At 28.2% G+C, this 12155-nt stretch overlaps 2 protein-coding genes across 4 annotated transcripts; one reads left to right on the forward strand and one right to left on the reverse strand.

The window, feature by feature from the left end:
- Positions 1–31: 31 nt before the first annotated feature.
- LOC122499793 (ubiquitin-like-conjugating enzyme ATG3) lies at positions 32–5075 on the reverse strand. The gene is made up of 6 exons (XM_043608304.1): positions 4778–5075; positions 3318–3506; positions 2897–3139; positions 2475–2621; positions 2129–2256; positions 32–703 (listed from the first exon to the last, which is right to left on the reverse strand). The coding sequence occupies exons 1-6, from the start codon at positions 4847–4849 to the stop codon at positions 541–543; spliced, it is 942 nt and encodes a 313-aa protein (XP_043464239.1). The 5' UTR covers positions 4850–5075; the 3' UTR covers positions 32–540.
- Positions 5076–5721: 646 nt separating this feature from the next.
- On the forward strand, positions 5722–12051 carry LOC122499841 (DNA excision repair protein ERCC-5). 3 transcript variants are annotated; one of them, XM_043608368.1, is made up of 6 exons: positions 5722–5820; positions 6285–6385; positions 6648–6823; positions 7098–7541; positions 7706–7928; positions 9269–12051. In XM_043608368.1, exons 2-6 carry the CDS (start codon positions 6298–6300, stop codon positions 11638–11640), a joined length of 3303 nt encoding a protein of 1100 aa, XP_043464303.1. In that variant the 5' UTR covers positions 5722–5820; positions 6285–6297; the 3' UTR covers positions 11641–12051. The 3 variants fall into 3 exon arrangements, with proteins under 3 accessions (XP_043464303.1, XP_043464302.1, XP_043464304.1); XM_043608367.1 differs by having other exon boundaries at positions 5770–5980; XM_043608369.1 differs by having other exon boundaries at positions 5776–5857.
- Positions 12052–12155: the final 104 nt, after the last annotated feature.

Here is a 12155-nt window from a genome sequence, read left to right on the forward strand (position 1 = left end):
ATGTAGCACAAAATTTAAAAATTCACAGAAATGATTTTTATATTATTTATTTATAAGCTGAGTAGTACACATAATATTTGATTTTCACATTTAAAAAAATTTCTTTACAAAACAACAAACATTACTTTAAAAATAATTTTTTTTTTTGACTATACAGTCGCTTACAATTAACATTATTTTTCATTAATATAAAAATGAATAAGAGAGCAATGGCTTTGAAGCTGGTGTTAATCATGCTCTTAAAAAATTGTTTACGAACTTTGCGTCTACATGTAAAATATGTGACAGAGAGAGGGCCTTACCTTTATTTATTAATGAAATCATGAATATGATAATTACTAATTCTATTACATGACTGTGACTAACTTATACATATTACTGTAAGTAGATAAGTCTTGCATGCATAAGGAAAAAAAAAGTTTTTAAATTCATTAGTAAAATTTTGGAATTTAATAAAATTTTCTTTAAAATAACAAAATTTAATAACACTATTTATATTATTGTAATTTGCAAGTAAGTTTTCTATTAGCATCTACATTTTTAGGATGAGGTAGGTAACATAAAATTCTGAGTATAGTCGTATTCAATTGTAGGAATAACAGATTGGACAAATTTAAGAAATATTATTAAATACATGTGGACGCCAAGTTCCCTTCCTCCTTCCATTACTGTTTCTATAATTTTCTTCATCACTTCTGCATGCCTGAAACAATACAAATATTTATGTAATTCACACTTTAATTATTTTTAATAGGAGTTCAAAAAAATACAAAAAATTAACATGAATAATAAAACGAGAAAAGCGTCGATGATACGAACATAAAATCAGATTTCCAATAATTATTATTAGGAATTTAGAGCAAAAACAAGTTGTTCATTTCATGACCATTTAGCTTCCTCAATATAATAAACAAATTTCTTCTTAAAAAAACAATAAAAAAAATCCATGACATGAATATAATTTTCAAACTGTTTCATCTAATTGGTGAAATTAAAACTTTATAACTTTTGTTAAAAATAAAAATAACGATTAATTTTATAAATATTGATAAAATATATACTTTATAAACATCAGTCGATTCGTTTTTTTTTCAGAAATATAAATTTCACACGAATCAATTAAAATTTCAATGAAGAAAAAAGTTATTTGAAAAAATACAAAAATCAATTTTTTTAAAAATTGATGAAAAAATTTTTTTGAGATATTTTAGAAAATCCTAGAAAATTAAAAAAAATTATGATTAACAAATAAATTTTGTTTTTATATGCTTTTTTATAACAAATTTCGTTTGACTGAAATTTCTTTCCTTTTTATTTATTAAAAATATTAGAAAATTGTTAATTGTTAAAAATTATGATTAAGAAATACCTATTTTTTAAATGTTTTTAACTAAAATTTTTCTATAAATCCATTATTTTTAATAATTAATTAATTATAAATTGACAAAAAAATTAACTAATTTCAAGAAAAATTTGAATTATTAACATTTTGCAAAAATCTAAGTTTTTAAAAATTTCTAATTAAATTCATTAAAAATTGAAATTTTATAAAATTTCAAATTAAAACCTTTTTGAAGTTCATGTATTTATGAATATTATAACGCAACTCTTTTAAAATTGAATTAATTTTTGAATATTTAAGTAAAATTTTCATTAAATAATTTCTAAGTAATAATTTTATGATAGTTGTTCAACAATTAGTTATTTGGAATAAAAGTTATTTAAAATGAAATTATTGTCAGAAATAGGAAAAATTGATGGTTTTGTATTAGAATCCGTGGTGATTTCATAGTTTATGAGGCAAACAAAAAAGACACCAAAATTCAGAATTTTCTAATGAATAATTCTAAAACTTTTTTTTTTCCAGTACTTTTAATAAAAATATCTGACTTTTTCCTGAATCCTTTGTCTCAGAATATGATTATTTTGGTTATAACAGTAATAATCTATATTCCAATTCATATTTTATATTTATGAAAAAAAATTTGAATTAAAAATTTTTAAATTCAATTTTTTAATATACATTTTTTACATAGTTTTTAAAAAAGTATGTAAGAAGTTAGCCGCGCGAATTGTTGCTAGTTATATTCATAAAAATGTATATAAATGTATATAAATAAATGCAAACCTGCAAGGATGTACAGATGCCATAGGTGGTCCTGGAATGTGTGGATGAATTTCCATTGTAACAGTTTTTCTTGCGTGGTCTTGACTCACATCTTCGTACATTTGTTCTACACTGAGCGGTTTTCGATTCTAAAAGCATATTATAACTAAGAAGCATAAACTACTAACAAAATTATGAGTCAAATATTTCAAAATATTGTTGACTTTGTTAAATAAATACATTCGGTTGAATCTCCCTACTTTGTACATTAATGTACAAATCAAATTTAAATTTCAAATATTTGAAATGATGTCGATGGGAGGAAGCAATAATTATAATATAAAATATAAATAAAAAATGATAGTACCTCATCGTAACCAAATAACCACAGCCTAGGAGTTTGATAATATTTATCGTAGGTGATGTGCAAGTCGTAAGTTCTGGTATGTATAATTTCCCCTTCCGGAAAAGAATCTCTGACCTCTCTTGTGGATTTTTCAACTCCTTCAGTGTACTGTAAATAATTCATAAAATTAACCATTACTAACTGTAAAATAAACTTCAACCTCAAGATGAACATCTCGTATAAAATATTTCTAAAGGGTTTGTTTTTGAACCATTTGTTTTGAAACCGTACAAACATTTACAGTTTACATTATGGACATATTTTTTAATTATTTAAGGAGAAAAGATTTGTTTTTTTATTTTACAGTCATTACTTTTGAAAAAGTAAAAGCATACGTAATCATCATAAACATTTCACAGAAAGAAATGCCAATTAGAATTTACCTTATCTTGATCATCAAGCATTCCACTAACTTCGAATGCTTCCATATCGGCTGCTTCTTCATCATCTTCATCAGTGTCAAGATCAATTCTTGAAGAAGAAGGTTGCGGTGTTTCTTCTAATGCCATATCCGTAACCTTTTCATCAATTCCTCCAAGACTTGGATCATAGTGATGAGTATCCACCCAACCTCCTTCCAGATCATCAATTTCTATAATTTGTTCCAATTCATCACAGTACTCAATCTGCATTAATAAAATATAATTGTATTTTTTAAAAATTAAAACAATCAATTAAAGTCAATTTAATATCTATTCATGCTTACTAAAGTAGTAACAAATATTTCATGCGAGGCTATACTATCCGGCGGATGTTTGTGTAATTCTCAGCATTTTATTTTTGAAGAGGATATAAATTACTTACCTGTTTACATCGACGACTGCAGGGTACATTACGAGTAAGTAAAAATTGCTTATCCTTTGGTAAATATGATTTAGTTCTATCTACATCACCTACAGCCCATTGCCAGGTTGGACAGTGATGAACAAGATGTTCTCCTGCAGCGACAAACTCTTCCGGCGTTAAAACTCCAGTTTCTTTGAACTTGCTTTCCTGTTTTGGAATAGAAACAAATGTTTTTGTTAGCCCGAGTTAACCATGACAGAGTTAGGTTTCTGGTCAGAGGCTAGCTTTAAGCGGGGCTCCCCTGACATAACACAGCTAGCGCCCAGATTCCATTTCCTCACAGGCGACTTTTCACCAAATTTTGATAAAATCTGATAGGTTTCGGGTGGATCTACTACAACTTGAAAATTAAAATAAAATTCTTAATTCTTCAGGATTGTGTAGGACTCTCAGTCCCCCCTAAAACTCAGGTGATTTTTAAATGATTAGACCCTTTAATATTGTTTCCCTGATAATTTCAAACATTTTTGTTTTGTTATTAAAAAAAATTATTTATTTAATTAAAATTCAATCCTGTATTATTATTATTATTATTATTATTATTATTATTATTATTATTTACATTATTACAACCATTGTACACTCGATTCTTTATGTTTGTTGGTATTGTAAATTATACAAAATAATGCAATATTATAAATAAAAATCCTAACTGGTCGATTTGTCCCTTGGAGGTGGCCGGTTAACCCCAGAGGTTGGGGCAAACTATGGACAGTTTGCAACATTTTTTAAAATTAACACAGCAACTAATTAATAAAAGATGAAGTATAGCCACCGAAAAATGAAATCGCGGTTGATTCATTTAGTCACAAGAGTAAAAAAATCGTTAGTATGGTTGGTTTGCTGCACTCTCCCCTATATGATAAAAAATTTGAATTATATACGCAAGTTTTATAAACAAATAAATTTTTGTAGGTTTTAACTATTTTTTCTTGAAAATTCATATTTTTGTTATAATAAGAATTATAAGAAATAAAATTTTCATCAATTTAAAATTATGTAAAATAATAATTCGAGGATTAAGTTTAAATTTCCGATAAATGATAATTATGTATAATAATGGATAAGAAACGACAATCAGGATAAATTCACACAGCTGTGATTAGACATTGACAATGTCGCTCTACTCAATATTGTCAATTTACATAGCTTCGCGTATTTCTAACCTCAAAATGTTACCGTTCTGTGTATAATAAAAAATGATTTCAATTTTTTTATCGAAGTTCTTCACAGAATTGTTTTTTTAATATTTTAATTTTCAAATGAAATCACCCTAATTTAGAGTGCAAATTTTTATTTGATATATTCAGTGAAATACGTAAATAGATATAAAACAATTTTTTCATAGATATTAACTGTAAAGTTTTCATTAATATTATTTAACTGTATAAGTATATAAAAAAGAAAGAATTTCAAACCTTTAATATTGGAGTTAAATATTCTGCAACACCAAGAGCAGTTCCTTTAACTGAATTTATGACACTTTGCATGGTAAATGGTTGCTTTTACGATTCTGAAGTGGGTGAAAACTACAAAAATGAGGCTTATTTACTTCAACTAATAATCTTGTTTGAAAATCGTAAAAATAAAATATTCAACATTTCAATGTTCAATATTTAAGAAATATATTGGTCACAGGTTTATTGTTATTTAGACATATTCTGATATCATCATCCCGCCGTTCCGTGCATGTGCCTTATTCTGCTTTGGCCTTAGGTTGAGTCCACAAAACTATTGTGTACTATTGTGAGCTCACCTTTAGGTTGAGTTCACAATAGCACTTTGAACGGGTTGCATACATTTGTATCAGAATGAAAAGAGCAGAATGACTATTATGTCGAATTCACAAAGGTAGAATCTGTAACTTTACGAATTTGTTTTTATCGAATACAAAATTTAAGAAAATTATTTTCACGAATTAACATTGACATAATTTTTATTTTCATAATTTATAATTCATAATTCGTGAAAATAATTTTCTTAAATTTTGTATTCGATAAAAACAAATTCGTAAAGTTACAGATTCTACCTTTGTGAATTCGACATAATAGTCATTCTGCTCTTTTCATTCTGATACAAATGTATGCAACCCCTTTGAACAGCCAAAGCGGCCAAAGCCATAGAGATATTATAAATAGAGTGGGGAAGGTATAGGCGGCAGCGTGTGGGGGAAGTGTCCTGCCATAAACAGAATGGGTTGGAGGGAGAAAGAAGATTTAACACCAGTATCTGTCCTTCAAAGAGCTCCAGCGCAAGAGAGACACCTACTGGTGTTAAGTCTTCTTTCTCTTTCTATCAAGCGGACGCATACATGCAAACCATCCCCACTCTATTTATACTATCTCTATGGCCAAAGCAGAATAAAACAGTAACGTGTGTGAGTGCACCATTAGATCTTGATATAAGAAACATATTGTGGAGACAACCTTATGTTTATTATGAAAACGATGTTTGTACTAAAGTAAACAATTTTTAAATTTATTAAAAAAGATAACTAGGTATATTATTAAATAGATGAAAAAGCTAACGAAAACGACATTCTTAATTAATTTTCTTTCTTTATTTCCCGGACTTTTGACTAAATTCGTTATTTTTAATTCATCATCTGTCATTAACCGATAGTATGTTCTTCCACAAATTTTATATATTTTCCTTTAAAATGTCCTTTTTATCAACAGCACTTGTTTTAACACTTATGCTTTAGTTTTGAGACTCAAAAAATGTATTTTTTATTTTTTGAAAAAGTTATTTAAAAAAAGCCAAAAATAAATTTTATTGGTATATCTACACACATTTTTGCATCGTCGAAATTGCACATTTAAATTAGGAATTTAAATTACACTTTAATCTTAATCGCATACATATAATTATATGTTTGTTTGCCTTATTGCTAACATATATATTAAAAGACAACAATCATTGCAGGATTGGTTGAAATATGGGAGTTTTAGGATTGTGGCGATTGTTGGATCCAGCAGGTAAACCAACAGCAGTTGAAACATTAGAAGGAAAAGTTCTAGCAATAGGTAATTATATTATATTATATGTGTCTATAATACTTCAGATTACATGGAATATTATTAAATTTTAATGGCTAATAATAATAAATTTTAAGAGATTGAGACAGTTAATTTGGTCAAGCATATAATTTTTATTGTTAAAATATAGTGAAGCTGAAACTGGCCCACAGTTATCAGCAAGCAATGTCTCGGAGTCATTTACATTGAGCTTTTTGCAATGTAGGATTATATGGTTATAATTGTCTAAATATTATATTAATGCTTTCAGATGTTTCAATATGGATACATCAAGTTTTGCAAGGTTATAAGGATGGAAAAGGCGATTCTGTGCAGAATGCCCATCTCCTTGGACTTTTCAATAGAATATGCAAACTTTTATACTTCAAAATAAAACCTGTCTTTGTATTCGACGGGGGCGTTCCAGTTCTCAAAAAGAATACAATTGTAAGATTTTACTTATAATAATATTAACTAATAGTACACCGCCTTTATTTTATATATTTTTGGTTGACACTGTCCTGAATGCTAGTCCTTCGTGATATTGCAATAATATATTATTTTTGAAGTTAAAGTATACAGTTAATTAAATTAAATTTAATAAAATATACAATATCAGCTTTTTATTAGAACATTAAAAGAAAGAGTAGTGCAAAATAAATAAACCCTAAAAATTATAATTTGAGAAATATTCCTATAATGGATTTGTTTATAATTTCAGGCTGCTCGCAGAAAACTAAAGTCAATTGCAGGCAATAAAGCAAAGAATTTACAGCAGAAATTGATGAGTAATTTGGTAAAACGTTTTGCTTTAAGTGATGCGTCTGATAAGAAAGCTGTACAAAAGCAAAGCACCTCGTCAGTAGAACCTGAAAGCACAGTTGCCATTCCCTTTGAACTGAATCCTTTATACACGGAAACTGCACAACCAAGTACCAGTAAAATTGAACTAAACGATTATGATTTTGACAGTGAATCTGACTTTGATTCTTCTGAAGAGTCTAGTCCTACAAAACAATCTAAATGGATCGGAAATATCCATAGTGTGAATATTGATACGGAGGAATTTAAAAGTCTACCCGCAGATGTGAGATACGATATTCTTACTGATTTAAAGGACACAAGGAAACAAAACTCTTGGGGTCGCATTCACGAAATGCCACCAGTAAGTTTTATTTGTAACTACTATCAAAAAATTATAATTCTTAACATTGAAAACTATTCTGTCCGTTAAATTTTTATACTCGGGGCTCGAACTAAAACAGACGGATGTCTGTTTAATTATAATAATCTCTAGTTTTATTGTTTCACAAATGATTTTCACTTCAGGTGTTGAATGATTTTTCGACTTACCAGATGAATCGTTTATTAAAACGTAGACACGTTCAAGAGTCTTTAGAGAAGGCAGAAAAGGAAATAGGAGGATCTAAAACTTTAACATTGGAAGAATTAGATAAACTCTTAACTGAACAAGGAATCGAAACATCAGATTATGATAACAAAGGATTGAGAGTTGCCTCTGACAGTTCATCTAGAGTTATTTTTGTCAATGGTAAATAACTTTTTATACTATCAAATTTTATTTAAACAGGGTTGCCACAAAACCTGGATACCTGGAAAAGTCAGGGAATTTTGATCGGAATCCTGGAATCCTGGAATGTTTCAAAAATTTTAATAAAATTTTTGGCAAAATTTCAATTATTTTGAAAAACTTTTCTCAATTCAATCAAATTTTTACAGAAATTCAATTATTTTTAATACAATTTTAATCTAATTTCTCGAAAAATGAAATTATTCTTAAAAATGTTATTAAAATTCGTCAAAAGAATTTTGAATACCTACCATTTTAAAAATTTGTTGATAAAATTCTTTATGAGAGTTGATTTTTAAAAAACATTCAATTCTTCAATAAATTATTTATTTTTGTATTTAAATAATTGAGGGGCTGGATGCTATAATGTGTTACGCGCCATTCACTTAACATGATGCGTAACACATTATAGCATCCAGCCCCTCAATTGAATTCTCGTAGAATTTTCTAATAAAAATTGATTCAACTATGAATTTCAGTTAAAATTTTGGATAATAATTGAATATTAAACTCTCTAAATTTGAGTTAGTAAAAATTTTTCTAATTTGAATTAGTGACTGACTTTTTGCTTTTTGAATTAGCAGATTTTACTAATAAATAGTCGTTTTTCTACTAATTTAATAGTAAAATTTACTAATTCAAAAGCAAAAAGTCAGACACTAATTCCAATTAGTAAACATTTTTACAAATTCAAATTTATAGAGAAAGTATTATAGCGTGAATTTTTAGAAATAATTGAATTTTGAAAAGGTTTCAAATTATAATCTTTGAATGTTTGAATTTTTCATACTTTTACCTGAAAATTGTGTAGATTTAATTTTTTTAAGTTATTTGAAGTTTTATTTTCTAACATATATATATATATATATATATATATATATATATATATATATATATATATATTTGATTGCAGAATTTCCGAATAATCGATGAAATTTCGTAAAATTGAATTGCAAACAAAAGGATTTGATAATTTTCAAAAATTATTAAAAATAATTAATTTAAAGTCGGTCATTTTTAATTATTATAAATCAATATCTTCATGTTTTATAATAATTTTTTGTAAGTTGTTTAATTTCAAAAAAGTTTGAATTTGAAATTTTTGAAAATTTGAAATGAGCAAAAGCGTGGCTACCCTGATTAAATTAGTATTAGAAATATTGTAATATAAATTTTTTCTAAATATTTAACTTGCAGTCGAAAAGCAAAATCTTTTTGAAATGAACACAAAAATTTAAACTTGAATTTTACAACTATTTTCAGTATTTTAAAATCATTTAATGAGAATCTGTCTTTTACAGATAAAAATATATATCAACAGACTACTGATAACATTACTGGAAATATTTCTATACACGATGTTAATGTGCAAGAGGAAAATGCATCTAATTCTTCAGAAAAAATGTCTTCTAGTCACGATGAATTTAAAGAAATATCTTCGCCTGAAAGCAAATATGAGAATGATGAAAGCGATGATTCGGATTCAGATGTTAGTATAGGTTTAACATTGAATTCGAAAAAGAGTAGTCAAAGTAATAAAGCAATGGAAAAGGTTAAAAAGTACATGTTAGAGTCTACTTGTTTAACTGAAGAAGAATTTTTAAATTTTATTAAACAAAGCAGAAAGAAAAATTCCAAGGCTAAGAAGAAGAAGAAAAAGTTTCCATTGAAATCCGTTAAGGAAAAAGTTAAAGCCAGTGTGAATGAAGTTAAAAATATTGAACTTGATAATGTAAATACAAAAATAAATCAACAAGAAACTATTGATGTTAGGGAAGAAATTTTACCTGATAGTGAGCACTTCTGCGAAGAGAAGGAAGAAAATGTTTCTACTTCTATTTCGAATACTATCGAATTTTCGAAAGAAGTGACTGAGGAAAAATCGAAAAGTTCGTTTGTACAAAATCAGTCAGGGAGTAATGATTCTGATAATGAATTTATTACAGTAGATTGTAAAAGGGAGTTAGATAAAAATAATGTTATTGAAATTTCAAACGAGGCAATTTTTAAAAAAGTGGTAAAAACAGATGAAGGGGCAAATGATTCGAATGTACAAGAAATATCCTCAGAGAATAGTGATTCTGACGATTTTATTGAAGTTGATAATTCGATTTTCGAAACAATTTCCACTTTTAATGAAGTCAAAGACAATTTTGATATAGTTGTTAAGCCTGTTCGCAACTTGGAAAATGATATGTTTGCTGATATTTTTACGGAAGAAGCCAAAGAATCGGAAAGTACCAGCTTAAAGAAATTGGAAAAGTTAGAAAGTACAATTATGAGTGAAGAGAAAAACGAAGATATTTGTAGTGATAAAAAAGGTGAAGGAAACAGTGAGAGCAAAAACATTTCCTACCATGCAGCGCCTCTAAAAGAAAATGTAGATACAGACGTTAGTTCTAAAATACCTTTTGGATCGTCAGAACGAAATCCTTCTTTGGCTTTCGCTGAAGCAGATATTAGTGCAACGCTGGGAATATTGGACAACGAACGGATGGAGTTGAGCGAAGAAATAGGAAAATTAGAAAGGCAGGCAGTAAACGTGACCGAACAAATGTCCATGGAAGCACAAGAATTACTCCGACTTTTCGGAATCCCTTACATTGTTGCTCCAATGGAAGCAGAAGCTCAGTGCGCTTTTCTGGAACAAATAAACCTCACCGATGGAACAATAACAGACGATTCGGATATTTGGCTTTTCGGAGCAAAGTGCGTTTACAAAAACTTTTTCAACAATAACAAAACAGTTTTGCAGTTTCGATCGTGCGATATTCAACACCACTTCAAGTTAGCCAGACAGCAATTAATTCAAATTGCTCTATTAGTCGGAAGCGATTACACATCAGGATTGAAAGGCGTTGGACCCGTAACAGCCATGGAAATTCTCTCCACTTTCCCAGCCGAAGGAGAAAACTTACTTCAAGGACTAACTAAATTTTCAGATTGGTTCAAGTCTGGCAAAATTTCAGAATCAAGTCTTCGAAATAAATTAAAAAATCTCCAAATTTCCGAGGGATTTCCAAGTCAAGCTGTCGTACAAGCATATCTTTTTCCAACTGTCGATGAGTCCAAAGAGAACTTCACTTGGAGGAAGCCGAATCTAAATCTATTGTTTGATCACGCCCGACGGAAATTTGGCTGGACGAAACTTAAATTCGAGGAGAAAATTAATCCCATAATGAAGAAGTTGGCGGAAAAGAGGAGTCAAAAAGGAATTGATGCGTACTTCCAAATGCGAACGACACCCAAGAACATCAAACAAAATTTAAGTAAACGACTTCAATCAGCTGTTAGTAGAATGGAATTGGAATCTGTAGAAGAAAATGAGAGGAAAAATTCTGATGAAGCGGATTCTTTACTTCTTGTTAAAGAATTAGGAGAACAAGAGCGTCTTGAAAATATTTCTAAAAACAAGGGCAATTCTTCAAAGCTAAAAAGTCCGGCTACCAAAGGCAAAAAAGCACAATCAACCGATGTGACTGTTGATAAAAAACATGAGGAGTACATACCTCAGAGAGAAAGTTCGCGAATTAAAGCAGAAAAGAAGAAACTCCACGCTATAGAAGTATTTAGTAAGTCAAAGAAAAAATCTGCTGCTAAAAAGAAAAATGTTAGACGTACTGGTAAAATTCTCAAAAATGCTGATCTATCAGAAAGTAGTAGTAGCTCATAATACATTAAACATGTTCTTTTTTTTAAACAAATTTTTTCTCTTGAAAATTTCGAATCTTTATCAAAATTTCCTGAAAAAGCAAGCAGTTTTCTTCAATTTAAATGTATTTGCATTAAAAACTTGAAAGGAAGAAAACGTACAGTATTTTATAACATTAGATTTTATTTGAAGAAATTAAAAAGGTAAATTTCCAACTATTGAATAGATCAGCTAAATATGTAATATTTGTAGTTCTACAGTTAAGCTTTAATAAAAGAAAAAATTTCGAAGCAATAGACATTTAAACAGAGTTAGAGAAATATTTTTGCATCAAAATAAGCTAAGTTATTTATTAAAGATTTATTTTTAAATAATATATATTATTTTAATTATTTATAAATTACATGTATATAAAGAAATGATATTTAAATAAAATAAATTACATTGAAATTAAATTGAATAAAACCTGCCAGTTCATCGAGAAATGTTCAATGGGAAAGTACTTGGTCCACCATAATATCTATTCAATTCACTCG

The sequence above is a fragment of the Leptopilina heterotoma genome, unplaced genomic scaffold (genome assembly GCF_015476425.1).
Source record: "Leptopilina heterotoma isolate Lh14 unplaced genomic scaffold, ASM1547642v1 Lhet_177, whole genome shotgun sequence".
In the NCBI taxonomy this organism is placed as follows: Eukaryota; Metazoa; Arthropoda; class Insecta; order Hymenoptera; family Figitidae; genus Leptopilina; species Leptopilina heterotoma.